At 53.0% G+C, this 25,111-nt stretch overlaps 1 protein-coding gene across 4 annotated transcripts in view; it reads right to left on the bottom strand.

The window, feature by feature from the left end:
* Nucleotides 1-18,951, bottom strand: part of LOC133354636 (formin-binding protein 1-like) — a 74,646-nt gene extending 55,695 nt beyond the window's left edge. For all 4 annotated transcript variants that reach the window (XM_061571655.1, XM_061571656.1, XM_061571657.1 and 1 more), the window contains exon 1: nucleotides 18,505-18,951. In XM_061571655.1, the coding sequence (XP_061427639.1) occupies nucleotides 18,505-18,528 (24 nt within the window). In that variant the 5' untranslated portion in view covers nucleotides 18,529-18,951. The remainder of the gene's footprint in view (nucleotides 1-18,504) is intronic.
* Nucleotides 18,952-25,111: the final 6,160 nt, after the last annotated feature.

The raw sequence follows: 25,111 nt of genomic DNA, 5'->3' as shown, positions 1-25,111 counted from the left end.
TTTATGACGCATTTCTATTTACGCAATCTAACCCGCCCCGCCCCCCCAAAAAAAGCTTGATTATGAATACGATTATACAACGCACACGTGGCCGATTAATTATACAACGCACGCACACAGCGTGGGTCCTGTATACGGCACGTAGAGCCGAAATGTTGACAGTGTCTCATCACGCTGCAAGCTACTCATTCGTAATCACATGCGGCAGGAGCAGCAGCAGCAGCATCAGCAACATTGCTCCCACCACGACTGCGGCAGTCGCCCTCCTGAGTCTTAAGAGGACGATGTCTGGCCTCTCCTGCGTGAACACGTCTGATAACAAAAGACAAATGAGAGTAAATCCTCGTCCCAAACCCACTGTTGTCGTCCAGTAACAATTTACCGTCGGCACATTGTCCAATTAGGGGGCCCCGTAGCCTCTGTCATCAGACCCCCCTGCCTGTAATTAGACCCCACCCCCACAGCCCCAGTCGCCCCACTCACTGTTTGCTTGCTTTTGAATTCAAAGCAAATATTTTGGTGCTTTTTGTGTCTCTGTGTGTGGTGTGTTGGGGGGGGGGGTGGCGGGTAGCGCTACGCTGCGAACCTTGGCGAGCCGGGTTCGATTCTCGCTCGCGGCCAACACCAGGTGACGATTATCTGAAACCGGTCTTGGGCCTCCCCTGGATCGGCTCAGCCTCAAATGAGTAATAAACATCGCCACTGGGGAGACAAAGGCGGCCGGGCGCGATGTTGACCACACACCCCTCGTGTGCCCTGCCGGCCTTATTAAGTGCTGCTACTCGCTCACAGCACTTGCCCCAACAGTCTGCTAAGGCTACACGGGGGGTCTTTGTCTTTGGTGTGTCAGGGCCCGGTCCGATTGTGTGTACCCCCCCCCCCCAACACGGCAGTCACCAAATTCCTCCCCTCGCCCTCACCTCTCTTACACCCCCTCCCCCCCCACAATTGTCCAAATGTCTCTCTCCCTGCAAGAGAGGGAGCTCTGTCAGATTAGCCAAGTTGCTACTGGCTTGCTACCACTGTATACATGTTGTTGGTATGTATATGTGGCACTTAAAGTGCACATAGCCTGGCACAAGCGCCGTGGTGGTATCTATCGGCCTCTGTGTGAGTCTGTGGGTCTCTGTGTGAGTCTATGGGTCTCTGTGTGAGTCTATGGGTCTCTGTGTGAGTCTATGGGTCTCTGTGTGAGTCTATGGGTCTCTGTGCGAGTCTATGGGTCTCTGTGTGAGTCTATGAGTCTCTGTATGAATCTATAGGTCTCTGTGTGAGTCTATGAGTCACTGTGTGAGTCTATGGGTCTCTGTGCGAGTCTATGGGTCTCTGTGCGAGTCTATGGGTCTCTGTGCGAGTCTATGGGTCTCTGTGCGAGTCTATGGGTCTCTGTGCGAGTCTATGGGTCTCTGTGTGAATATGGGTCGCTGTATGAATCTATAGGTCTCTGTGTGAGTCTATGAGTCTCTGTGCGAGTCTATGGGTCTCTGTGCGAGTCTATGTATGTATTTTGAACTTCTTTCACACCACACGTAGCCAACCGCTCGAATCGGAGGTGCGGGGGAACAGACTACAGACTAAACACACATTGCGATGAGCCGCGCTCTCCTTGCCCGAGTTGATTGGTAGTGGGGCGATGTTTTTTTTATTCACCCAGTTGCTGAGCACAGGCCCATAGTTCCCAAAAAAACCTAGAGGTTGTCAGTTAACAAACATCTCTTATCACGGTTTTTATCGGGAAGAGTAAGCGCGTTTCTTGCATTGAGCAAGGTGAGTGAGTGAATGGGCGAGTGAGTGGGAGGATGAGTAGGTGGGTGATTGAGTGGGTGAGTGGAGCAGTGTGAGAAAATGAGTGGGTGAGTTGAGTGGGCGGATCAATGAGTGAGAAAGTAGGTGAATGAGGGAGTGAGTGGGTGAGTGAGCGAGTGACACGCAGCGTGTGACACGGGTGGTGGCTGAACACCACGGTACGAGCAAGACATCCACCTGCACCGCTCTTCATCGCCAATAACGCGCTCTGAACCCGACATCCAACAGAGGCAACAACACTCGCGTGTATATCTACCGAGCTACTGCAGTGCTTAAGAGTCGGGCGAAGCAGCCACCAAGGAGTTGGTCGGGCGGCGCGTATCTGGAACGAGAACGCCCTTGGCTACGTCTGCCTGGGCTTCCGTCGTCATCGTCTGCTCTGGGGTGCTTTGAAGGCGACGCCTCTCCCCCTAGGTGACTTACCTGGCGGTCGTGGGAGAGGGATGAAGGCGGCGTGGTGGGGTGGTTCTATCGGGGCTCGCCGTGTCCTCATGGGGTGTGTGCGGCACGCAGCATTGTGTCACTAGCGGGGCAGGTGCGTCGGCGCCGCTGACATTCAATTGTGACATTTAGATTGTGAGCGGCCACACGCATACATGAGCGGGCGAGCGAGTGAGCGGGTCATCGAGTGAGGGAATGATTGAGCAGCGGAGTGCACGAATGAGTGAACGAGTGAGCGAACGAGTGAACGAGTAAGCGAACGGGTGAGCGAGCCAACGGGTGAGCGAGTGAGCCGGGCGATGTTGCCACTCGCGTCCATGAACCGCAGACGGCACGCTCCATTGAGGCACAGTAGGGGACGGTGAAGCGAGCAGTGCAGCTCAGGCGCGGTGCCGCTAGCCCGGCTCAAACGGAGGCGAGGATTCGAATCCCCGCCAGATATTCACCAGGAGGTACAGCCGTCGCTCGCAGCACATGCGGTAAAAGTGCAGCCCTGCAAGTGCTTGCTCACGCTACACGATGGTGGTGGGTGGGGTGGGGTCACCACTTAGAGGGAGAGCCGCTTCTCTCCACAGAGGGTACTTGGCCTACTCTTCCATGTAGGCCAGTACCGTCTTGGAAGAGGTGAGGGGGGGGGAGACCGCACACTTTACCTCACCCACACATGGCCTGCCAATCGACTAAGCCGTGGTTGTACTTCTGGGTGCATGGGAGAAAATGGAACACAATCTGAAAAAAACGCACGTGGAGATGTACAACCGCCGTGGAACTGCACTTGCGCGGGTGAGGAGCACACGCATGGGAGAACAAATACAAATTGGAGACATCGGACTGAGCGTTGAGCAAAGTGAATAATGGGGCTTGGGCAGAAAACGCGTCACTCGAAGGGATAACGGCTCGGGGTTGAGACTGATGACAAAGTGGCAGCGAAATGAGGAGACTCTCTCGAGAGAGAGAGCGAGAGAGGGGAGAGCGGGGAGACGCTCTTTCTCTCTCTCGAGACAGAGGATGTCTCCTCATTTGGCTCTCTCTCTCAAGGCAGAAAGAAAGAGAAAGACAGCCGACAGGGGACCGTGCGGAGATGGAGCGAGGATTAAAGCGACATACGTTCACACACCCTGGCAGCCTTCCACCGACAACCCCCACTATCGCCCCGTTCACTCCTCAACCTTTCCTGGAGCAAAGCACCCAACATCCACTCTGCAGAATTGGCAAAGCATTACCAACTTCACCACCATCACTAACTAAAGACAAAGATCCCCCGTATAGCCTAACAGACTGTTGGAGCAAGTGCCGTTAGCGAGGACCTACGAAGGCTGGCACGGCACATGAGGGGGGTGGCGTGGCAACACCCGGCCCCCTTTGTCTCCCCAGTCGCAATGTTTACACTTCGCACCGGCTACTCACTTGAGGCTGAGTCGACCTAAGGGTGTCGACTGTGAGCGGGAATCGAACCCGGCTCGCAAGGGTTTCGTAGCATAGCGCGCTAGAACCACTACGCCACCTCTCCCTACACCACCATTGCCACCAACGCTGCCAACTTCTCCTTCTCAGTGTGCCACCCACACACTTTCGGCCACGAATTTCCATCCTGCCCACTCGCTCACTCGCTCGCTTGCTCGCTCCGAGAAAACATTCGCCCGCAACTTTACGCCCGCATCCGATCCGTTTGCTTGCCATCGACCGACGACCAAGTTCCACGCATCGGGATCGGCTGGGTGGATCGGCTGGATCGACTCAGCCGACACGGCCGTGGACACTTCTCAAAGGAGTGCCGGATGATCCTAGTAGCACAAGTAGCTACATAATGCTATGGGGCATCCGCACTTTCAAGGGCCCCGCGCTAAATGCTTTCAAGGTATCAATTCCGGTTCAGTGATTCTGCACTTGCTCTATTACTATAGTACTATACCGCCTTCAACTTTTACGAACGACTGGGTGTGTAAGGTTAGCGATTTGTCGTATTATCTGGCTGTATAGCAAATAAAAAAATACAATTACTTTACTATGCAAGTAAAAAATGGGTGTTTTAATATTTACGTGTCTTTTTTATTTAGGGCCCCTTTATAACATATGCTACAGGCCCGCACTTGCTTAATCCAGCACTGTTCCCAAGAGGGGGGGGATATAGGGCGACCTCTGGTTTTCAAGTCCAGTTCTCTAAACCACTCCACGGCGACAGGATCACACGTCACACAGAGGGATGCAACGCTTTCATGTTGTGCAAGTGCTGTTCGCGAGCACCTGTTCAGGATTGAGTGTACAGGTTTCCCTCGATTTTCTGGCGGTATAAGATGCGTTCCGAAAACAAGGGGCGCACAAAGCGAAACCGCACGAGGACAGCTGCCTGTCGAATAGTTACACACAGTGCACAATCTTCTCCCACGTTAGATCGCACAGCCACGTCAGAGGTCGCAAACGGGTTTTGATTCCTTACCCATACCCGTACCCGGCCGCACCAGGGTGGCAAATGGGTACCCGTTCCCTACCCGTACCCGTACCCTACCCGAAATGAGTGACAAACGGTTACTCCCCAGTGACTCACGGCCTACCCGTACCCGGCCGCACCAGGGTCGCAAACGGGTACCCGTACCCGTACCCAGCCGGGTACGGGTAGCCGGGTATCGGGTAGGGTACGGGTATCGGGTACCCGATTGCGACCTCTGAGCCACGTACGAGCAAATTCAAACCACACAGTGGAGCACGTTTTCTGTAGGAATAGGTTAGCCGCACGTACGCGAGATCGCACGAAGCCGAGGGAGGCCTCTAACGACACCCGAGTTGACAGGGAGAGGAAACGCATCATGACGGTTGGATAAGAGCCGACATGTCGGCATATCTGTTCAGCGGGACGGGAGGTAATGCCATACGGTTTAAATCTCGACTTAAAGCTTTCGTGACTGCAGGGATTCATCTTCTTGGTTCTTTCGGTAAAGTCACGTAGAAGGGAAATAATAAAGTAATAAAAATAAAACAATAGAATAAAGACAGCTCTGTCTTCACCTGGGGACGGCTGCTTGTGTTGTGGCCGAAACGTCGTGAGAATTTTATTTTATTATGTTTTATTTTTATTGTTTTATTATTTCCCTTTCGGTAAAGTCAGGTAGATAGAAAAAATAATAACAATAAAATAAAAAAATGAAAATAAAGTGAATTAAAATAATATAATTAATATTATTAAAATATAAATAAAGCGAATAAAAATATTAATATTCTTTTTATTCACTTCATTTTTATTATTTTACTGTTATTATTTTTACTATCTACGTGACTTTACCGAAAGACCCAAAGAATATGCCAGCACGGTCTCCCTGAAAGTCGCGTTAAAAATGGCTCGTCGCTTCGCAGCGCCCGGCGCCCCTCTATAAATGGAGCTCCCGGCTTTAGACCGCATTCCCTGGATTCCAATCGGCTTGTTTTGTTTGAGGCTGCTGCTGCTGCTTGCTGCTCCTGCCTGAGGCTGAAGCTGCCCGGGATGCGTGGGCGTGCTGGAGGGTGGCTGACGGGGAGTGGTGGGATAGGGCTCGTGGGTTAATCAGGGTAATTTAAAAAACTAGGCACGCACTCACAGGCCCGGTTCACAATGCGTCACTTGCTGGTGCAGTTTAATCCTCCACCCGTCTTGGAATGACATGGGGTGACGAGGCAAGGGTGTGTGTGTGTGCGTGCTAGTGGGGAGCGGTAGTGCAGCGGTTAGCGCGCTGCGTGACAAACCCTGCGGGCCCGAGTTCGATTCCCGCTCACGGCCAACACCAGTGACGAATATTTCAACCGGCCTCTAATTACAACCTGGTGCGGTGTGTAAACATCGCCAATGGGGAGACAAAGGCGGCAGAGCGTAGGCGCTGGACACTGACCACCTCGTACGCCGTGTCGGCTTTCATAGGTGCCATTCGCTAACAGCACTTGCCCCGACAGTCTGATAAGGCTACACGGGGATCTTTGTCTTTTTGCCGTGACCGGCCTTTATAGGTGCTGCTCGCTAACAGAACTTGCCCCAAAAGTCTGTTCAGGCTATACGGGGATCTTTGTTTTTGTAGTGGTTAGCGCGTCGCATGACGAACCCGCCAGAGACCCCTAAAATCGATTCCCGCTCCACACGGCCAACACCAGCGATGATTATCTGAACCGGTCCTGGGCCTCCCCCTAGGTCGACTCAGCCTCAAATGAGTGTCTGGTGCGGTGTGTAAACATCGCCGCTTAGGGAGACAAAGGCGGTCGGACATTGTGCTGGCCATCCACCCCCTCGTGTGCCGTGCCGGCCTTCATAGGTGCTGCTCGCTAACAGCACTTGCCCCGAGAGTGTGCTAAGGCTACACGGGGATCTTTGTCTTTGTTACTTTTCGGATAGGAGAGACTTCTCACACAATGAAGGTGTGGGAAACACCTGTATATGATGTCAGCGATGAGTGACAGTTTAGGGGTGTGAGTGATCGAATATGTCAGGGTATATGAATGTGGGTGTGTTTGTGGTTGTGTGTGTGTTTGTGTAGAAGTGTGTGTTTGTGTAGAAGCGGGAGTGTGTTTATGGTGGGAAGCGGCGGTCTTGTGGTTAGCGTGCTGTGGCCACGGACCTGTCGACCCGGTTTCGATTCCAGCTCACGGCTAACATCAGTGGCAAGTCATATCAGAGCCGGTCCCTGGCCTTTCCCGAAGACGAGCCAACACTGTTGAGCTTTTGGCCAGACCCACCTATCACATGCCTTTATGGACTTAGTAGGGGCACGCAAACAGAACCTGCCCCAACATTCTTCACGTGTGTGTGGTGTGGTGTGCGTCTTTGTCACTGTGTCAGTATCGTCCAGTAGTGGTGGGCATAATAAACACGTGACTTTTGTTTAATGTTACGTGGATATGCTCACGCATTTCTAGCAAATATCGCGTCCTATTCCACAGGTGTCAACGTCCGTCGCACTCGTTGTGGAGAAGGATTCAACAATAATCATCCATACTCTTAGGTTTTTTCGGTATAGTCACGTAGGTAAAAAATTTAAATTAATAAAAGTAAAATAAAATAAAAATCACGACGTTTCGGAGGCAACACAAGCTTCCGTCTTCAGGTGGAACCGTCACAGCCACGACAGCTGTATCAAGTAAATGAGAGATTACAAGAGATACCATCTCTCATTTACTTGATACAGCTGTCGTGGCTTTGACGGTTCCACCTGAAGACGGAAGCTTGTGTTGCCTCCGAAACGTCGTGATTTTTACTTTATTTTACTTTTATTAATTTTAATTTTTTTACCTACGTGACTATACCGAAAAAACCTAAGAATATGAATCCTTGCAGTCACGAAAGCTTCAAATCTAGAAATAATCATCCATGGCTCGAGTTTCCTGGCTTGGCTGCTGGCTGGGCTCCTTTCCACACTGACGACAACTCTGGTGTTCGTGCCTGCGGGCAGTTGCCAGCAGAGCCAGCCGTGTTGAATCATTACATCTCCTCCCCATCAGCATCATCCCTCCCTCCCTCCCGGAGTCAGTAACATTGAAATCACCACTTTGTTGGGATATTTCAAGCGGTCGTCCTACGGACACAACTTGCCCCCGTGATATGAATGTGGAATTTACACCCGCTGACGACCCAGGGGTGAAAACAGGAAATGAGCATCGATGCCACAATCCTCTACAGCAGGTGTCCCCAACCCCGGGCCGTGGACCGGTACCAGTCCGTGGCCTGTTAGGAACCGGGCCGCACAGCAGGAGGAGAGCGGTGAGTCCGTGTGTGTACACACTCTACACACCGCATAGTGGTGAGCGGTGAGTCCGTGTGTGTACACACTCTACACACCGCGTAGTGGTGAGCGGTGAATCCGTGTGTGTACACACTCTACACACCGCGTAGTGGTGAGCGGTGAATCCGTGTGTGTACACACTCTACACACCGCATAGTGGTAAGCGGTGAGTCCGTGTGTGTACGCACTCTACACACCGCATAGTGGTGCAGTGTGTGTACACACTCTACACACCGCCTAGTGGTGAGCGGTGAGTCCCGTGTGTGTACACACTCTACACACCGCGTAGTGGTGAGCGGTGAGTCCGTGCGTGTACACACTCTACACACCGCGTAGTGGTGAGCGGTGAATCTGTGTGTGTACACACTCTACACACCGCATAGTGGTGAGCGGTGAGTCCGTGTGTGTACGCACTCTACACACCGCATAGTGGTGAGCGGTGAGTCCGTGTGTGTACACACTCTACACACCGCATCGTGGTGAGCGGTGAGTCCGTGTGTGTACACACTCTACACACCACATAGCGGTGAGCGGTGAGTCCGTGTGTGGCCTGCCCCATTATTTTATTATTGACCACTTCTGTCCGCGCCTCTTTCCCGCACTTCGCACTCGTCTCAATCACAGTTTTGGTCAGCCCACAAGCTGCTAACCCCTAGCCAGAATGAGTAAAAAACAAACGTCGCTGGAGAGCTTCTTTGAAAAGGGGGAAAGACCCAATGATGACCCCCCCCCCGTCCGTCCGTCAAAAAAAATTGTCTTCCACGAAAACCGGTCCCTGGTGCCAAAAAGGTTGGGGACCGTTGCTCTACAGTACAGTGTATAGATAGAGTGTGCGGCCCTGCAAATGTATTGCTCACACCACTGCTGGCAGAAGGGCCTCCACTAGAGAAGCTCAAGATAGCCCCTCTAGAGGGAGCTCTAGAGAGCCCCTCTAAGAGGATACATTTGGCCTACTCTTCCACGCCGGTCAGAAGTCTCGGAAGTTGTGGTAGTACCCACACTTTGCACCCCCCCCCCCCCCAACACTCGCAACCGGCCGCTCATAGACTGACCGTTCAAATTCTTGTGGTTGAATTCCCGTCTCTTACGAAATGTCTGGCAAGTGGCGCTTTGGCGATTTTCTCAATTGTTGTTGACGGCGGTCGGAGGGGAGGGGAGTACAGGGGCGGGGGGGAGGTGCAGGGGGTGTTTGGAGGGCGAGGGGATTGCGGCACGATTGCGCTCAAGAATTTTCGGCAAAAGGAAACATTCTCCACGACCTGAATCAGGTCCCATTATCAGGGGGCATAAGCGGCCCTGCACCGGCTGAGTAAACTACGGCGGGCAAAACCAACAGACGCGTGGGAGGGGAGGCCCACAGAACCGAGGTCTGTGCCATCACCAGAGCCATCCCCTTGGGTATACGGCAAATCAGGGAGACCGTCCCAGGCCCCGCGCTGTGGGGGGCAGAGGGGGGGGGGCACGCTTCGATGTCACGGGGTCAGGCTTGACACTTCCGGTTTAGTTTGAAGGCGTCGGGAGGGTGGGCACGCGGTGTGATTTTCCACGGGCCCCAAACTTCCCATGTGGACAGCCCTGCCCATCATCATCATCTCCATCACCAGCATCATCACATCATCATCGCACACAACACACGGTCAGTTTGAAGACAGACAATCGGCTGCTCGTTGCTAAAAAGTCAGATTCATTACCTGCCGCTCAAATGAGCATCGAGACATTGGAGCTCATCTCCTGCTTAAAACCCTGCAGAGCCAGTGCTGGAAATTCCACATTCATGTGACGAGCAGCAGGCACAGCCCGCACCCACGACCCTAACACACAACCCGGAGACACAACCCTCATCAGAGAGCTGCACAGTAGCACAACCACAAAAACCCACACAGTGATACTGGACTGTGTGTTAAGACCGAAACAGGAGGATTTTCTCCACAACTCTGGCTGTCGCCTGATGATGCTGGTTGTTGTAATTACTGACGAAACGTCAAGGTACTTGACTCTTAAATGTTGTGAGTTTACTCTCCAACACACCGTTGAGCTGAAGTAGTAATTCATTGGCGCGTGGTTTACGTGACAAACCTTACTGGCTGTGTCATGTGGTGGAGGGTTACAACACATTGATACTTACGCGATCTAACCCAAAAACCTTGATTATGAATGTGGTGTGCTGTGTGAAAACAAAAATGTATGGGGTGCTGGTAATACTGGAGGAGGTGGCACGTGTCTTGTAGCCACAGCAGCAAAGTGGTTTATTGGTTGTGGTCTGCTGTGTGCGGAAATATATTCTGGCCCGCCGATATGACTGCGATGTGTGGCACGTGTCTAGTAGCCACAGCCAGGGGGTATGCCGGATGTCGTGCGCTGCTGGGTGCGGAGATATTTTCTGGCTCACCAATCCAGACATTCCCAGCTGAAATGATGACACCCCTTGGTGGCTGGTGACACAAATATTGGCAATGCTATATCGGAGGAAAATAAATATCCGCCAAAATGTAAGTCGGCTGTGATTGACTCCTCGGTACGTAACATAACTCTCCAGGCAACACTCTCTCAAGGTGTCAAGGGTGCAGAGCCAACGGTGCAGCGTAATTTGTAAGAGGGGAGAGCGACAGCGCAGTGGTTAGCGCATGGCGCGATGAGCCCAAGCGTTACCTGAATGGAAAAAAAACCTCGACAGATTCATCGTTAACGCCACGGCGGCCGTGATGTTACCTTCCTTCCCTGGTATGCAGGAGGATGTGGGTTCGATCCCGACCCTGACACCGGTATATTTGGAGTTTGATGTCCTCCCTGTGGTAGTGTGGATTTTTCTCCAGGTCCTCCGGTGTTTCTCTTCACATTTAGAATCAACATCACGCGTTTCGAGTATTTGGCTGCTACAAATTTTATCGTGATAAGCCACTTCGTTGAGATATCATTCGTGATAGCCAGGTCGTTTCTGAAAAAGAGCTATACAGCTTAGTGGGCCTTACCTGGTAAAATAAAATAAAGAGTTTGGTTTAAGTGATATATAAGTATATAATAGGCAACATTTTGGGCAGTGGCCCCTTCTCCATTGCACGTAAACAGAGGCGAGTAGAGAGACAGAGTGGATAATAAGAGTTGCTTGTTTACACCATGGGGCCCGATGACAATGACAATTTGAGATGTTTTCTGATGACCGGCTATTAAATCAGTATGTGATTAGTCGCGTAACGTTCAATTTGCGGATACGAATATAATCAGCGGTGAATGATATCTGGTCCTGGGTCTGCCCCCCCTCCCCTACCCTTCCTGTTGTACAAATTTAAGTCCAGCTCCCCCTTGCAAAACAGACTCCTGGCCTCAACCAGCTTTTAATAACAATTAGAATGATGCACTGTAATGTACAGCTCTTCATCAATCCACAGCTGGAACAGTGCCTCCCCAAGCCTTTCGGTCGTGGGAGTTCTTTAATTATACTTCACCTCACTGCTCATTGTTGATTTAGTGCACTGCGCCACGGTGGCGAGATGTTAACTACCTCGCATGGTATACAAGAGGTAGTGGGTTCGATCCCGATCCTGAAGCCTGTATATTTGGAGTTTGCGTGTTCTCCACATGGAAGTGTGGATTTTTATTCTGGTCCGCCGGTTTTTCCCTCCACATTTAGAAACGCGCGTTTAGAGTATTTGGCTGCTGTAAATTTCCACGTGATAAGCCACTTCTTTGAGCTATCATTTGTGATGGTCAGGTCGCTTCTTAAAAAATAGCTACAGAGCTCAGTGGGGCCTTTCCTGGTAAAATAAAAAAAATTGTTAGATAACCTCGCAGCACGGTTAACACCAACGGCGAGGGATAATCTGGACCGGTCCTGGGCACCACTACCCACGCATTCATCGACGGGGTTTTTTTTTTACTTGGTCGTAAAAGAAATGCCTCTCACTGCCCTGCCAATGTCCTGGCATGAGGCCTGACTGATGGAATGAAGCGATGTGTCTCGATTGATCAGCAACACCAATTCCCACCCACCCCGGCGCCCCTCCAGGGCCCGCCTCTCACTCAGGAGCAATAATAAATAACGTTTCAGAGAGGCCATGAATTTCCCCTGCTCCGTGTGGAAAAGCTCCTCCTGAGTCTGAACAAAGGAGGGAAGAAACCCTCATAAAGTGGGAAATGTACGGCTCCCCTCCCTTTTTAAATCATTTATATTAAGTTCGCGTGCTTACTTGCTTGCTTGCGTGCTTGCTTGCTTATGACCGTGCAAATCTTTCGGTCGTTTTTTAACCCACTTCCCGTGATCCAATCGAGCTGACATTTTCCACACAGACTCGTTGTGACAGACAATTAATGTTCGTGAAAAAAAATTCCCAAAATTTTACAATTTTTAGGCAAAAAAAATTTCTTTTACATATATTCAAATAGAACTCATTCTTGGCTTTGGCTGAACGTCACAGTGTCAGAGCCCAGAGCGTAACCCCTCCACAGGCCGTGGCGGAGTAGCGCAGTTGGTAGCGCCCTCGCTTCCCATGCCAAAGGTCGCGGGATCGATCCCCACGTCCTCCACAGGCGAATATATTTTTAAATCCTTTATATTAAGTTCGCTGCCACGCATATAAAGGATTTATAGTGAAAAACTTTGTTTTTACGGGTTATACTTATTAATCGATGCTTTCATAAGGATGCGCCCAGCGACAAGTTACTCGAGACCCACTGCGCTGGGCGTGCATGTTCGTGTTATTCGTATTCACGGGAAGTTGTCAGTCCGCTGCTGAACGAAGGAACTCCCCATGCCACGGTTGGTTCATGTCGGAGCTGTTTGACCAGAATCAGAGTATTTATTTACACTGCAGGAATCCAATGCGCTCTAAAGCTCTTTTTCACAGATGTCCAGTAGTTTCACAGATATCCCCAGTAGAACATACTTCACCACGCCGATCTGCAAGGGCTGTTAGCCGTTACCCCGAATCGAACCGAGGTTTCCGGCTTCCTAGTACAGCAAGCTAACCACTGCGCCACCGCTCAACGATAAACATGTGATTAACACATTTTTGTGGAGGGAGCTGGTAGCAACGTTGGGTCGCTCGGTCAATGGCCAGGGTCAATGGCGGTGTGGTGTATTCCACAAATATGCCCGACTGTGAGGGCGGGCAGAAGCCGGCGTGAGTAGGTTACACGTTTAATTTTATAAGGGCACCACGGGGTGACCAGCCCCTCCCCACCCAGCCCCACCCAGCCCCTCCCCACCCAGCCCCACCCTCCCCACCCAGCCCCACCCCCACCCACTCAGCCCCACCCTCCCCACTCAGCCCCTCCCCACCCCACCCAGCCCCTCCCTCCCCACCCAGCCCCTCCCTCCCCACCCAGCCCTCCCTGCCCACCCAGCCCCTCCCTGCACGACGGACACAATAATCCCCTGTGGGCTGGTGTAACCAGGAGGTTCCTACCAGTATAATAAGAATGTACAGCCCTTTGTCAACCCACTGCTTGATGAAGGCCTTCCCATGCCACGCTTGGTTCATATGGAAGCTGTTTGACCATACTTCACCACGCAGGCCAGTGCGGGCTGGTGAAGGGATGTGGGGGAGGGTACCCAGGACCGTTTCAGATATCGCTCCCCAAAACTGATGTTGGCTGTGGTGAGGAAACGAAAGTCAGGTCACAGGGTTCATGGCGCAATGCGCTGACCACTGCGCCACCGCTCAACCCGCATCGCAAACAAAAAAATCACCCCCCCTCCTCCTTCCTCCATAACCTTTTGATGAATTGCCACGATTCTCGGTCAGCGACTCGATTTCAGAATCGGAGGAGGTTGGCCTACTCTTCTTGCACGCGAGCTCAAGGAATGCCTGTCGCGCGTCACACATTTCTCGAGCCCACGCTGCATGTGGCTATGATTAAAATAAATTACTGTACGTTTCACACGTAATCAGGGGCTCACGTATATAATCCGAGCCATGTGAATCCACAGAGCTAAACAACTCCGAGCTTGGCCTCAAGCCACGGCAAGGGAACCGACGGCACGGATGGCTGGGGGGGGGGGAGTTTAACACAGTGGTGGCAGGGGGGCAGCAGAGGAGCGAAGGAGGAGAGGACTGCTGATTCGCTCATTTTTATTTCATGCGGGTTGAAAATGTACATTGCAAGTTTAATGGATTTTACATGTTCGTGAGCGGCTGCATATCACTGGCTCAAAACGGACTCATGCAGGTTGGGGGAAGCTGGTGTTGCTTGGCTGCACAAAGACAAATATCCCGCATATAGCCTCAACAGACAGTTGGGGCAAGTACTACACACACAACCACACATTATAGAGGTGTAGGGCACAGGTGTAGAGAGCACAGGTGAGAATCTATACACAGGGCAAGCTGAATGAATCACTCCATCTCCCCGCAGGGGATGTCCCCTCCCGTGCTCATCATTCGGGAATGGACATTGTCGGCTCACCCAAGGTCAGGAGGGGTCATACGCAGACAACGCTGTCTGTGGTGATTCCGTCGCATTTATAGCAATCGCTTTCTTCCTTTTGCTACAAAGTCGCACACCCAATGTTCAAGGGCGGCTTCTGCAGTCTCAGCACACTCACCGCCATCCATCTGGCTTTAGGTCTTCCCGTGAGTCGCTGACCTCTGGGCGTCACTTCAATTCCTGTCTTGGTAGCCTTCCCTCTTCCATCCTGCACCCGTGTCCCACCCATCGCAACCTCCTCTTCCTTACGACATCACCCGCACTTTCCTGCCACGTTCTATTCCCAACCTACAAGTTGCTTACCCTATCCTCCTCCATCCTGCACCCGTGTCCCACCCATCGCAACCTCCTCTTCCTTACGACATCACCCGCACTTTCCTGCCACGTTCTATTCCCAACCGACAAGTTGCTTACCCTATCCTCCTCCATCCTGCACCCGTGTCCCACCCATCACAACCTCCTCTTCCTTACGACATCACCCGCACTTTCCTGCCACTTTCTATTCCCAACCTACAAGTTGCTTACCCTATCCTCCTGCATCCTGCACCCATGTTGTCCTTTCCCCCGCACCTCCAATTATAAGCACAGTTGGCTACGTACGGTGCGAAAAAAGTTCAACATACGCGTACGTACATTACTAACATCTGCATGTGCGTCTGCGTGCTTGCCCGTTGCTGTAACGGGGATCTACATGGCGCGTGTCGTAGTCGCGGCGTCTTGCGACCGTGGCGGTGGACATGAGGCGCGCTGATCATGTTCTGCAAGCTGCCCTGTCTACTGTGGCCAGGGTCATCAGGTGTAGGTGGTGAGACATTGGGGCGATTTGCGGATAACAATCGCAGGAGGCCTGGTCATTGACTCAGAAAACAATACAAGGGGTGCGCTTTGACATTCTGTGTATTTGTCGGGAGGGCCGCACGTTAGGGGCCGCACTGAAGGCCACCAGGGACCGCCAGTGGCCCCGCGGGCCTTGCAATGAAGAACACCGCTCTAGACATAGATCGTCGACGCAATCGGCCGTGGCCTATCCACTGCTGTATGAGGGCCTCCCTGACACGGTAGTGCGTCATCGCAACACCCACGCGCAGCCGGGCGAAACCAAGCAGCAGGTGACGCGACACGGCCACAAGGCAGGCCACAGACAGCGGGTCTCAGAGATCTATACAAGATGGGTATAGCGAGGGATCTGGTATCCACAAACATTATATATGAGGGGTGGGTGGGTAACCTGCCGTGCAAATCACAGGCCGTATGCCATATTGTCACATCAACAAGCATTCCTACACACCACCCGAACCAACTGCTGGCATTTAAATGCGCCTGATCATTCCCGGTGAGAATCGGAATATGTATTTGTGCTGGAGTGCGATGGGCTATTAAACTATTTTCACAGATGTCCAGTATCAACCTCCATCACCCGATACCATCAGACGTGTGTAGTGACAGAAGGCCTATTGCCCACGTCGCCTGTTATTGAAATGAATCCACAGTGTCAATTGAGATTTGAATCTTTCGTAGGAATCCATACTCTTTGGTTCTTTCGGTAAAGTCACGTAGGTATAAAATAATATTATTTTATATTATTTTATACCTAAAAAATAATATAAAATAATATTATTTTAAAATAATATTATTTTATATTAATTTATACCTACGTGACTTTACCGAAAGAACCAAAGAGTATGTAATCCACAGTGTGTTATTGATCATAGTGTTGTTGTTGCTGTTGTTGTTGCTGTTGTTGTTGCTATGGACCTTTGTCAACTAAGCCAAGCAGGATAATTTGTACCTGGACAGTGCTTGGATGTGGCTTGTCACTACCGTCATTAATATCGTATCGTTGGAACTTTCTTCTCACCGTCCATTGCCAACCATCCGTCACCTCCCTGGCCGTGACGTGCCCTCCAGGTGCCCATCAGGTTGAACAACATCGCGTTTGTAAACAACAGGCACTCATAATTATCTCACAGATGGGTGGGGTGGTGCATTACAGCACCGTATTTGTCAAATTCTAATTCAGCGCGGTTAACTGGCCATCAATTTTAATTATGTTCGGCTATAATCACGTTAGTCGAATACTCGTAAATATACTCGGTTGGCGTAATCGATTGCTTTAAGAATCCAAAAAGCCAAATACTAATAATGTCCATAAGAGGTTTTTTTTGGGGTTAGATCGCGTAAATATGTGTCGTTAAACCCGCCACCACCCGACACAGCCAATCAGTATGGTTTGTCACGTAAACAGAACGTGGCCAATTCGTCACTAGTACAGCACTAGTGTGTAGTGTAGTGTATAGTGTAGTGTATAATGTAGTATACTAGTACAGCACTAGTGTATAGTGTAGTGTATAGTGTAGTGTATAGTGTAGTATACTAGTACAGCACACTGGTGTGTTGGAGAGCCAAGCCACGACATTTACAATCCGAGTACGACGTTTCGCCAGTAATTACAACCAGCTTCATCAGGCGACAGCCAGATTTGTGGAGAAGTCCACCTGTTTCGTTCCTTATATAGAGCAGTAGATGTGTATATGGAGCCGTAGATGTGTATATGGAGGCGTAGATGTGTATATGGAGCCGTAGATATGTAATTGTACAAAACACGAGGATATTCTATGGGAACCTCATTTGCCAGTAAACATATGATAATTGGTTTTTTACCCTTCTATCTGGCAACAAAACTGACACCTTTTAACAAAGAGTCATGTTTGCATAGACCGCAATACCTGCAGTCTTTGAGTTGTGCGCCTTTTGGCGTCATCTGGTCCAACACCATGTGAGACTAGGCCAGGGGTCGGCAACCTACGGCTCCGGAGCCGCATGCGGCTCTTTACGGGCTGCTTCTTGACGATGGTACTACTCAGATGCATTGCGGCTCTTGAAATACTGAATTTTGTACCGAATTGGAAAGAAATGGCTCTTCTCGTTATTTTGGTTGCCGACCCCTGGACTAGGCTCTAAGGAAAGCTGTCTCGGGTGTGGACCAATCAACTTCAAGGACAGTGCACATTATCAGAGTTGTCTTTTGTTCGTATTATGACTGCAGGTATTGCGGTCTATGCAAACATGACTCCTTGTAAAAAGGTGTCAGTTTTGTTGCCAGATAGAAGGGTAAAAAAACAATTATCACGAGGATAGTATTACGGTAATCGATGTTGTGCCGTCGCCTGGAATCTAACCGGGTGGGTCGGTCTGAGAGGCGAAGCGCCGGTCACCGTTAACCTCAGAGGCGCCGCAAATCGCAACATACAAAAGGTCAACAACCCCCTCCAGCCTCATCTCGCCCCGACCTGGTCCACCTCTACCAGTGTCCACCTCTACCAGTGTCCACCTCAACCCTCACACCCAGGAGCTGTCCACCTCTACCAGTGTCCACCTCAACCAGTGTCCACCTCAACCCCCACACCCAGGAGCTGTCCACCTCTACCAGTGTCCACCTCAACCAGTGTCCACCTCAACCCCCACACCCAGGAGCTGTCCACCTCTACCAGTGTCCACCTCAACCAATGTCCACCTCTACCAGTGTCCCCCTGAACCAGTGTCCACCTCAAACCTCACACCCAGGCGCTGTCCACCTCAACCAATGTCCACCTCAACCAGTGTCCACCTCTACCCAGTGTCCACCTCTACCCAGTGTCCACCTCAACCAGTGTCCACCTCAACCCTCACACCCAGGCGCTGTCCACCTCTACCAGTGTCCACCTCTACCAGTGTCCCCCTGAACCAGTGTCCACCTCAAGCCTCACACCCAGGAGCTGTCCACCTCAACCCTCACACCGAGGCGCTGTCCACCTCTCCCAGTGTCCACCTCAACCAGTGTCCATCTCAACCCTCACACCCAGGAGCTGTCCACCTCAACCCTCACACCCAGGCGATGTCCACCTCAACCAGTGTCCACCTCTACCAGTGTCCACCTCAACCCTCACACCCAGGCGATGTCCACCTCTACCAGTGTCCACCTCAACCCTCACACCCAGGCGCTGTCCACCTCAACCAATGTCCACCTTCATAACCCTTCTCCATCTCTCTCCATCTCACACACACACACACACGTCGTCCACCACCACCACGTCGACCCGCGTCCACCCCGGCCACTCACCCACAGCTCGGTGCCCCAGCTCATGACGGCCGCCCGTGGGAGCCCGAGCGCCGTGGGCTCGGCTCCTGCCTCTCGCCCGCGTCCAGGGTCTCTGCTCTCCCCTCCTCCTCCTCCTCCTCCGCCCTCCCTCTCCGGCGTCTTCGTCTTCTTCTTCTTCGTCGTCGTCTTCCCCTCAAGCTCCCCGGGGCCTTCGGTCCCTTTCAGCTCCCGATGCGCTCGCCCGCGGCGGCGACGGCTGAGGCTGAGGGGAGGTTCGGTGCCGGCTGCAGTCGCCCTCCTCCTCCTCGTTATCCTCTTCTTCTCTTCGTTATACTCCTCGTTATCCCCCTCCTCCTTGTTATCCCCCTCCTCGTTATCCTCCTCCTCTTCTCGTCGTTATCCTCCTTCTTGTTATCCTCCTCCTCCTCAGTTATCCTCCTCCTCGCTCCGTCTTCGCCTCACTGCTCTCCCGCCACTCTGCAGCACTGAGGGGCGGGGCTACTCTGTGTGGTGGGGGCTGAGGGGCGGGGCTACTCTGTGTGGTGGGGGCTGAGGGGCGGGGCTACTCTGTGTGGTGGGGGCTGAGGGGCGGGGCTACTCTGTGTGGTGGGGGCTGAGGGGCGGGGCTACTCGGTGTGGTGGGGGCTGGGGGGCGGGGCTACTCGGTGTGGTGGGGGCTGAGGGGCGGGGCTACTCGGTGTGGTGGGGGCTGGGGGGCGGGGCTACTCGGTGTGGTGGGGGCTGAGGGGCGGGGCTACTCGGTGTGGTGGGGGCTGAGGGGCGGGGCTACTCGGTGTGGTGGGGGCTGAGGGGCGGGGCTACTCGGTGTGGTGGGGGCTGAGGGGCGGGGCTACTCGGTGTGGTGGGGGCTGGGGGGCGGGGCTACTCGGTTTGGTGGGGGCTGAGGGGCGGGGCTACTCGGTTGGTGGGGGCTGGGGGCGGGGCTACTCGGTGTGGTGGGGGCTGAGGGGCGGGGCTACTCGGTGTGGTGGGGGCTGAGGGGCGGGGCTACTCGGTGTGGTGGGGGCTGAGGGGCAGGGCTACTCGGTGTGGTGGGGGCTGAGGGGCGGGGCTACTCTGTGTGGTGGGGGCTGGGGGGCGGGGCTACTCTGTGTGGTGGGGGCTGGAGGGGCGGGGCTACTCTGTGTGGTGGGGGCTGAGGGGCGGGGCTACTCTGTGTGGTGGGGGCTGGGGGGCGGGGCTACTCTGTGTGGTGGGGTCTGAGGGGCGGGGCTACTCTGTGTGGTGGGGTCTGAGGGGCGGGGCTACTCGGTGTGGTGGGGGCTGAGGGGCGGGGCTACTCGGTGTGGTGGGGGCTGAGGGGGCGGGGCTACTCTGTGTGGTGGGGGCTGAGGGGCGGGGCTACTCGGTGTGGTGGGGGCTGGGGGGCGGGGCTACTCTGTGTGGTGGGGGCTGAGGGGCGGGGCTACTCGGTGTGGTGGGGGCTGGGGGGCGGGGCTACTCGGTGTGGTGGGGGCTGAGGGGCGGGGCTACTCTGTGTGGTGGGGGCTGAGGGGCGGGGCTAATCTGTGTGGATGGGGGCTGAGGGGCGGGGCTACTCGGTGTGGTGGGGGCTGAGGGGCGGGGCTACTCTGTGTGGTGGGGGCTGGGGGGCGGGGCTACTCGGTGTGGTGGGGGCTGGGGGGCGGGGCTACTCGGTGTGGTGGGGACTGAGGGGCGGGGCTACTCGGTGTGGTGGGGGCTGAGGGGCGGGGCTACTCGGTGTGGTGGGGGCTGAGGGGCGGGGCTACTCGGTGTGGTGGGGGCTGAGGGGCGGGGCTACTCGGTGTGGTGGGGGCTGGGGGGCGGGGCTACTCGGTGTGGTGGGGGCTGAGGGGCGGGGCTACTCGGTGTGGTGGGGGCTGGGGGGCGGGGCTACTCGGTGTGGTGGGGGCTGAGGGGCGGGGCTACTCGGTGTGGTGGGGGCTGAGGGGCGGGGCTACTCGGTGTGGTGGGGGCTGAGGGGCGGGGCTACTCGGTGTGGTGGGGGCTGAGGGGCGGGGCTACTCGGTGTGGTGGGGGCTGGGGGGCGGGGCTACTCGGTGTGGTGGGGGCTGAGGGGCGGGGCTACTCGGTGTGGTGGGGGCTGGGGGGCGGGGCTACTCGGTGTGGTGGGGGCTGAGGGGCGGGGCTACTCGGTGTGGTGGGGGCTGAGGGGCGGGGCTACTCGGTGTGGTGGGGGCTGAGGGGCGGGGCTACTCTGTGTGGTGGGGGCTGGGGGGCGGGGCTACTCTGTGTGGTGGGGGCTGAGGGGCGGGGCTACTCTGTGTGGTGGGGGCTGGGGGGCGGGGCTACTCTGTGTGGTGGGGGCTGGGGGGCGGGGCTACTCTGTGTGGTGGGGTCTGAGGGGCGGGGCTACACTGTGTGGTGGGGGCTGAGGGGCGGGGCTACTCGGTGTGGTGGGGGCTGGGGGGCGGGGCTACTCTGTGTGGTGGGGGCTGGGGGGCGGGGCTACTCGGTGTGGTGGGGGCTGGGGGGCGGGGCTACTCTGTGTGGTGGGGGCTGAGGGGCGGGGCTACTCGGTGTGGTGGGGGCTGGGGGGCGGGGCTACTCGGTGTGGTGGGGGCTGAGGGGCGGGGCTACTCTGTGTGGTGGGGGGCTGAGGGGCGGGGCTAATCTGTGTGATGGGGGCTGGGGGGCGGGGCTACTCGGTGTGGTGGGGGCTGAGGGGCGGGGCTACTCTGTGTGGTGGGGGCTGGGGGGCGGGGCTACTCTGTGTGGTGGGGGCTGGGGGGCGGGGCTACTCTGTGTGGTGGGGGCTGGGGGGCGGGGCTACTCTGTGTGGTGGGGGCTGAGGGGCGGGGCTACTCTGTGTGGTGGGGGCTGGGGGGCGGGGCTACTCGGTGTGGTGGGGGCTGAGGGGCGGGAGAATGTGAGGGGTGCGGGGGCGGTGGGGGCAGGGGGGGGTAAAGATTTCCCGCGCATGCGCACACGATGCTGCTTCGCTCAACTCTCGCTGTCACTCTTCCCTAACTCCGCCTCCACCCCCCCCCACTCATTTGCATACCCCCCGCCCTCTCGCTCCTTATTAGGGGGGATCACCCCCCCGCCCTCACTCCTTATTAAGGGCGGGGTTTCCCCCTCCGCCCCCTCACTCCTTATAAGGAAATAGCTCCGCCCTCCTATTATCGCCCCACCCATCACACCCATTACTTCAATTTTTAAAAAATTAACCCGTAAAAACAAAGTTTTTCACTATAAATCCTTTATGTGCGTGGCATCGGTTTTATTTTATTATTCATTTCTGTTTTTCTTGAGTAAGAGTTTCATTTTATCACATTGGTATTTTAAATTTAATATGAAATTTTTTGTTTTTCCTAAAAAGTGTAAAAAAATTTTTGCGATTTTTTTTCCACGAAAATCAATTGTCACGCACAACGAGTCTGTGTGCAAAATGTCAGCTCGATTGGATCACGGGAAGTGGGTTTAAAAACGACCGAAAGATTTGCACGGTCCTAAGCACGCACGCAAGCACGCAAGCAAGCAAGCAAGCGAACTTAATATAAAGGATTTAAAAACCCACCCCCCCCCCCAATACCAACACCCGCAATTCCTCCACTAAGTGACGGCGGTGTCACCACGGCGCCCGTGCCAGGCCAGGGTGCACTTAGAGGCCACACTGAACGAAGTCGTCCAAGGCTCGCTGGCCAGGAGATCACGGGACAAGGCCACAGGCGGTGGGGGGCGTCCATAAATGACGTCACGCGATTTTGGACGATTTTTGACCCCCCCCCCCCCCCCCCCCCCCATCGTCACATGGCGTCACAGAAAGTCAGACCCCCCCCCCCACAAATTTGACGTCACAAAGCTCTGCCCCCCCCCCCCCCCAAAAATATATATAAAACATGCTTCAAATCGCTTTAAACTATTGTCATTGTAGTGCGTATTTAATGTGGCGCTGCACTCTGATGTTGTAGGAGAAAACATTTATGAAAAAGTCTATTTAATTATCTAGAACGTGTTGTCTGTATTTATTTAAAGTGGCGCATTTTGATGTGACGTCACATTTCTCCCCTCCCTCCTCGTCACACATCGTCACAAATGTCTGACCCCCCCCCTCCCCAGGTGCGTGACGTCATTTATGGACGGCCCCTTTAAAGTATTCTCCGATTCATTGAAGCTGTAACGTTTTGTGGCAAAGCTCAGAGCTTAACAGCCCGGTCGGTAAACATTTAAACGTTGTTGAGCAAACGTTTGTCCAGCGGTTCCAACCATATGCCCATACGTTGACCCAACGTTGCACGTTCAGTAAACATGTTTAGGAGGGAAATATTCACATGCCAATAAAAACAAACTCGACATCAGATAATAACATTTTATAATTCTCATCAGGCCCCGTGGTGTAAAGTGCTGTCTCCCAACTCTTATCATTCGCCTATTTCGATTTAAAGCTTTCGTGACTGCAGGGATTCATCTTCTTGGTTCTTTCGGTAAAGTCACGTAGAAGGGAAATAATAAAATAAATAAAATAACACATAACAATGATATAATTTACAAAACAACGCACCCATCCCATCAGGCCGAACGGTATTCCGGGAGTACAAATCATCAGCAAGCATTGGTCCAGGCAATCAGTCCTCGTTGACTCTGCTGATGAGACGCTGAAATGTCAAAACCAATCCTTGCCCCTAAACATCTGGGCAGTTAAATTTCGATTTAAAGCTTTCGTGACTGCAGGGATTCATCTTCTTGGTTCTTTCGGTAAAGTCACGTAGAAGGGAAGTTATAAAATAATAAAAATAAAACATAATAAAATAATTCTCACGACGTTTCGGCCACAACGCAAGCAGCCGTCCTCAGGTGAAAACCAGGTCCGTTGAGGCGACAGAGTCTGAATGAAACAGCACACGAGCTTGGAGCATATATATAAGCTGGGCGCCTTGACAAATGAATTTGCATATCAAGAGGAATTTCACCTGAGGACTACTGCTGAGGACTGCTGCTTGCGTTGTGGCCGATACGTCGTGAGAATTATTTTATTATGTTTTATTTTTATCATTTTATTACTTCCCTTCTACGTGACTTTACCGAAAGAACCAAGAAGATTCGCCTATTTGCGCCATGAAGAAGGGCCATTGTTCGAAACGTCACCTATTGCATTTCCCTCCCCCCCCCCCCAATTTTCAAGGCTAGATTTGAAGCTTTCGTGACTGCAAGGATTCATATTCTTAGGTTTTTTCGGTAAAGTCACGTAGGTAAAACATTACAATTAATAAAAGTAAAATAAAATAAAAATCACGACGTTTCGGAAGCAACACAAGCTTCCGTCTTCAGGTGTAACCGTCACAGTCACAGTTCCACCTGAAGACGGAAGCTTGTGTTGCTTCCGAAACGTCGTGATTTTTATTTTATTTTACTTTTATTAATTGTAATGTTTTACCTACGTGACTTTACCGAAAAAACCTAAGAGTATAATTTTCAAGGCCACGGTGTTATTGGCGAATGTGTTGAGTTTAATGCGCGGCAAATGGGATTACTTGCCGACACTTTAGCGTATAAAGTGGCGGTGGTGAGTGTGGCGCGACGCCGAGAATTGCCCCCCTGGGCAATTAGCTGTTTAATCCAATTAGCGATGATGGAGTGGGGGTGGCGGTCATGCGCATTTCATTTACATCACAAGCCCAAATGCCCCACGCTCTTCGCCTCGCAAAACTTATTGCATTCGTTGTGATTTTTATTTCATAAGTGACCAAAACGCACGGAGAGTTGCATTTTTTTTTAAATCATTAATTGGGCATTGCTGCTGCATTGGCATTGCTGCTGCATTGGCATTGCTGCTGCATTGGCATTGCTGCTGCATTGGTATTGCTGCTGCATTGGTATTGCTGCTGCATTGGCATTGCTGCTGCATTGGCATTGCTGCTGCATTGGCATTGCTGCTGCATTGGCATTGCTGCTGCATTGGCATTGTTGCTGCATTGGCATAGCTGCTGCATTGGCATTGCTGCTGAATTGGCATTGTTGCTGCATTGGCATTGCTGCTGAATTGGTATTGCTGCTGCATTGGCATTGTTGCTGCATTGGCATTGTTGCTGCATTGGCATTGCTGCTGCATTGGTATTGCTGCTGCATTGGTATTGCTGCTGCATTGGCATTGCTGCTGCATTGGCATTGCTGCTGCATTGGCATTGCTGCTGCATTGACAGTGTTGCTGCTGCATTGGCATTGCTGCTGCATTGGCATTGCTGCTTGCATTGGCATTGCTGCTGCATTGGCATTTTTGCTGCATTGGCATTGTTGCTGCTGCATTGGCATTGCTGCTGCATTGGCATTGCTGCTGCATTGGCATTGCTGCTGCATTGACATTGCTGCTGCATTGGCATTGATGCTGCATTGGCATTGCTGCTGCATTGGTATTGCTGCTACATTGGCATTGCTGCTGCATTGGCATTGTTGCTGCATTGGCATTGTTGCTGCATTGGCATTGCTGCTGCATTGGCATTGCTGCTGCATTGGCATTGCTGCTGCATTGGCATTGCTGCTGCATTGGTATTGCTGCTACATTGGCATTGCTGCTGCATTGGCATTGCTGCTGCATTGGCATTGCTGCTGCATTGGCATTGCTGCTGCATTGGTATTGCTGCTACATTGGCATTGCTGCTGCATTGGAATTGTTGCTGCATTGGCA

The sequence above is a fragment of the Lethenteron reissneri genome, chromosome 48 (genome assembly GCF_015708825.2).
Source record: "Lethenteron reissneri isolate LAM-NWPU_2019-01 chromosome 48, ASM1570882v1, whole genome shotgun sequence".
NCBI lineage: Eukaryota > Metazoa > Chordata > Hyperoartia > Petromyzontiformes > Petromyzontidae > Lethenteron > Lethenteron reissneri.
The sequence above is the reverse complement of the archived record's forward strand: the minus strand, read 5'-3'. Positions and strand labels throughout refer to the sequence as shown.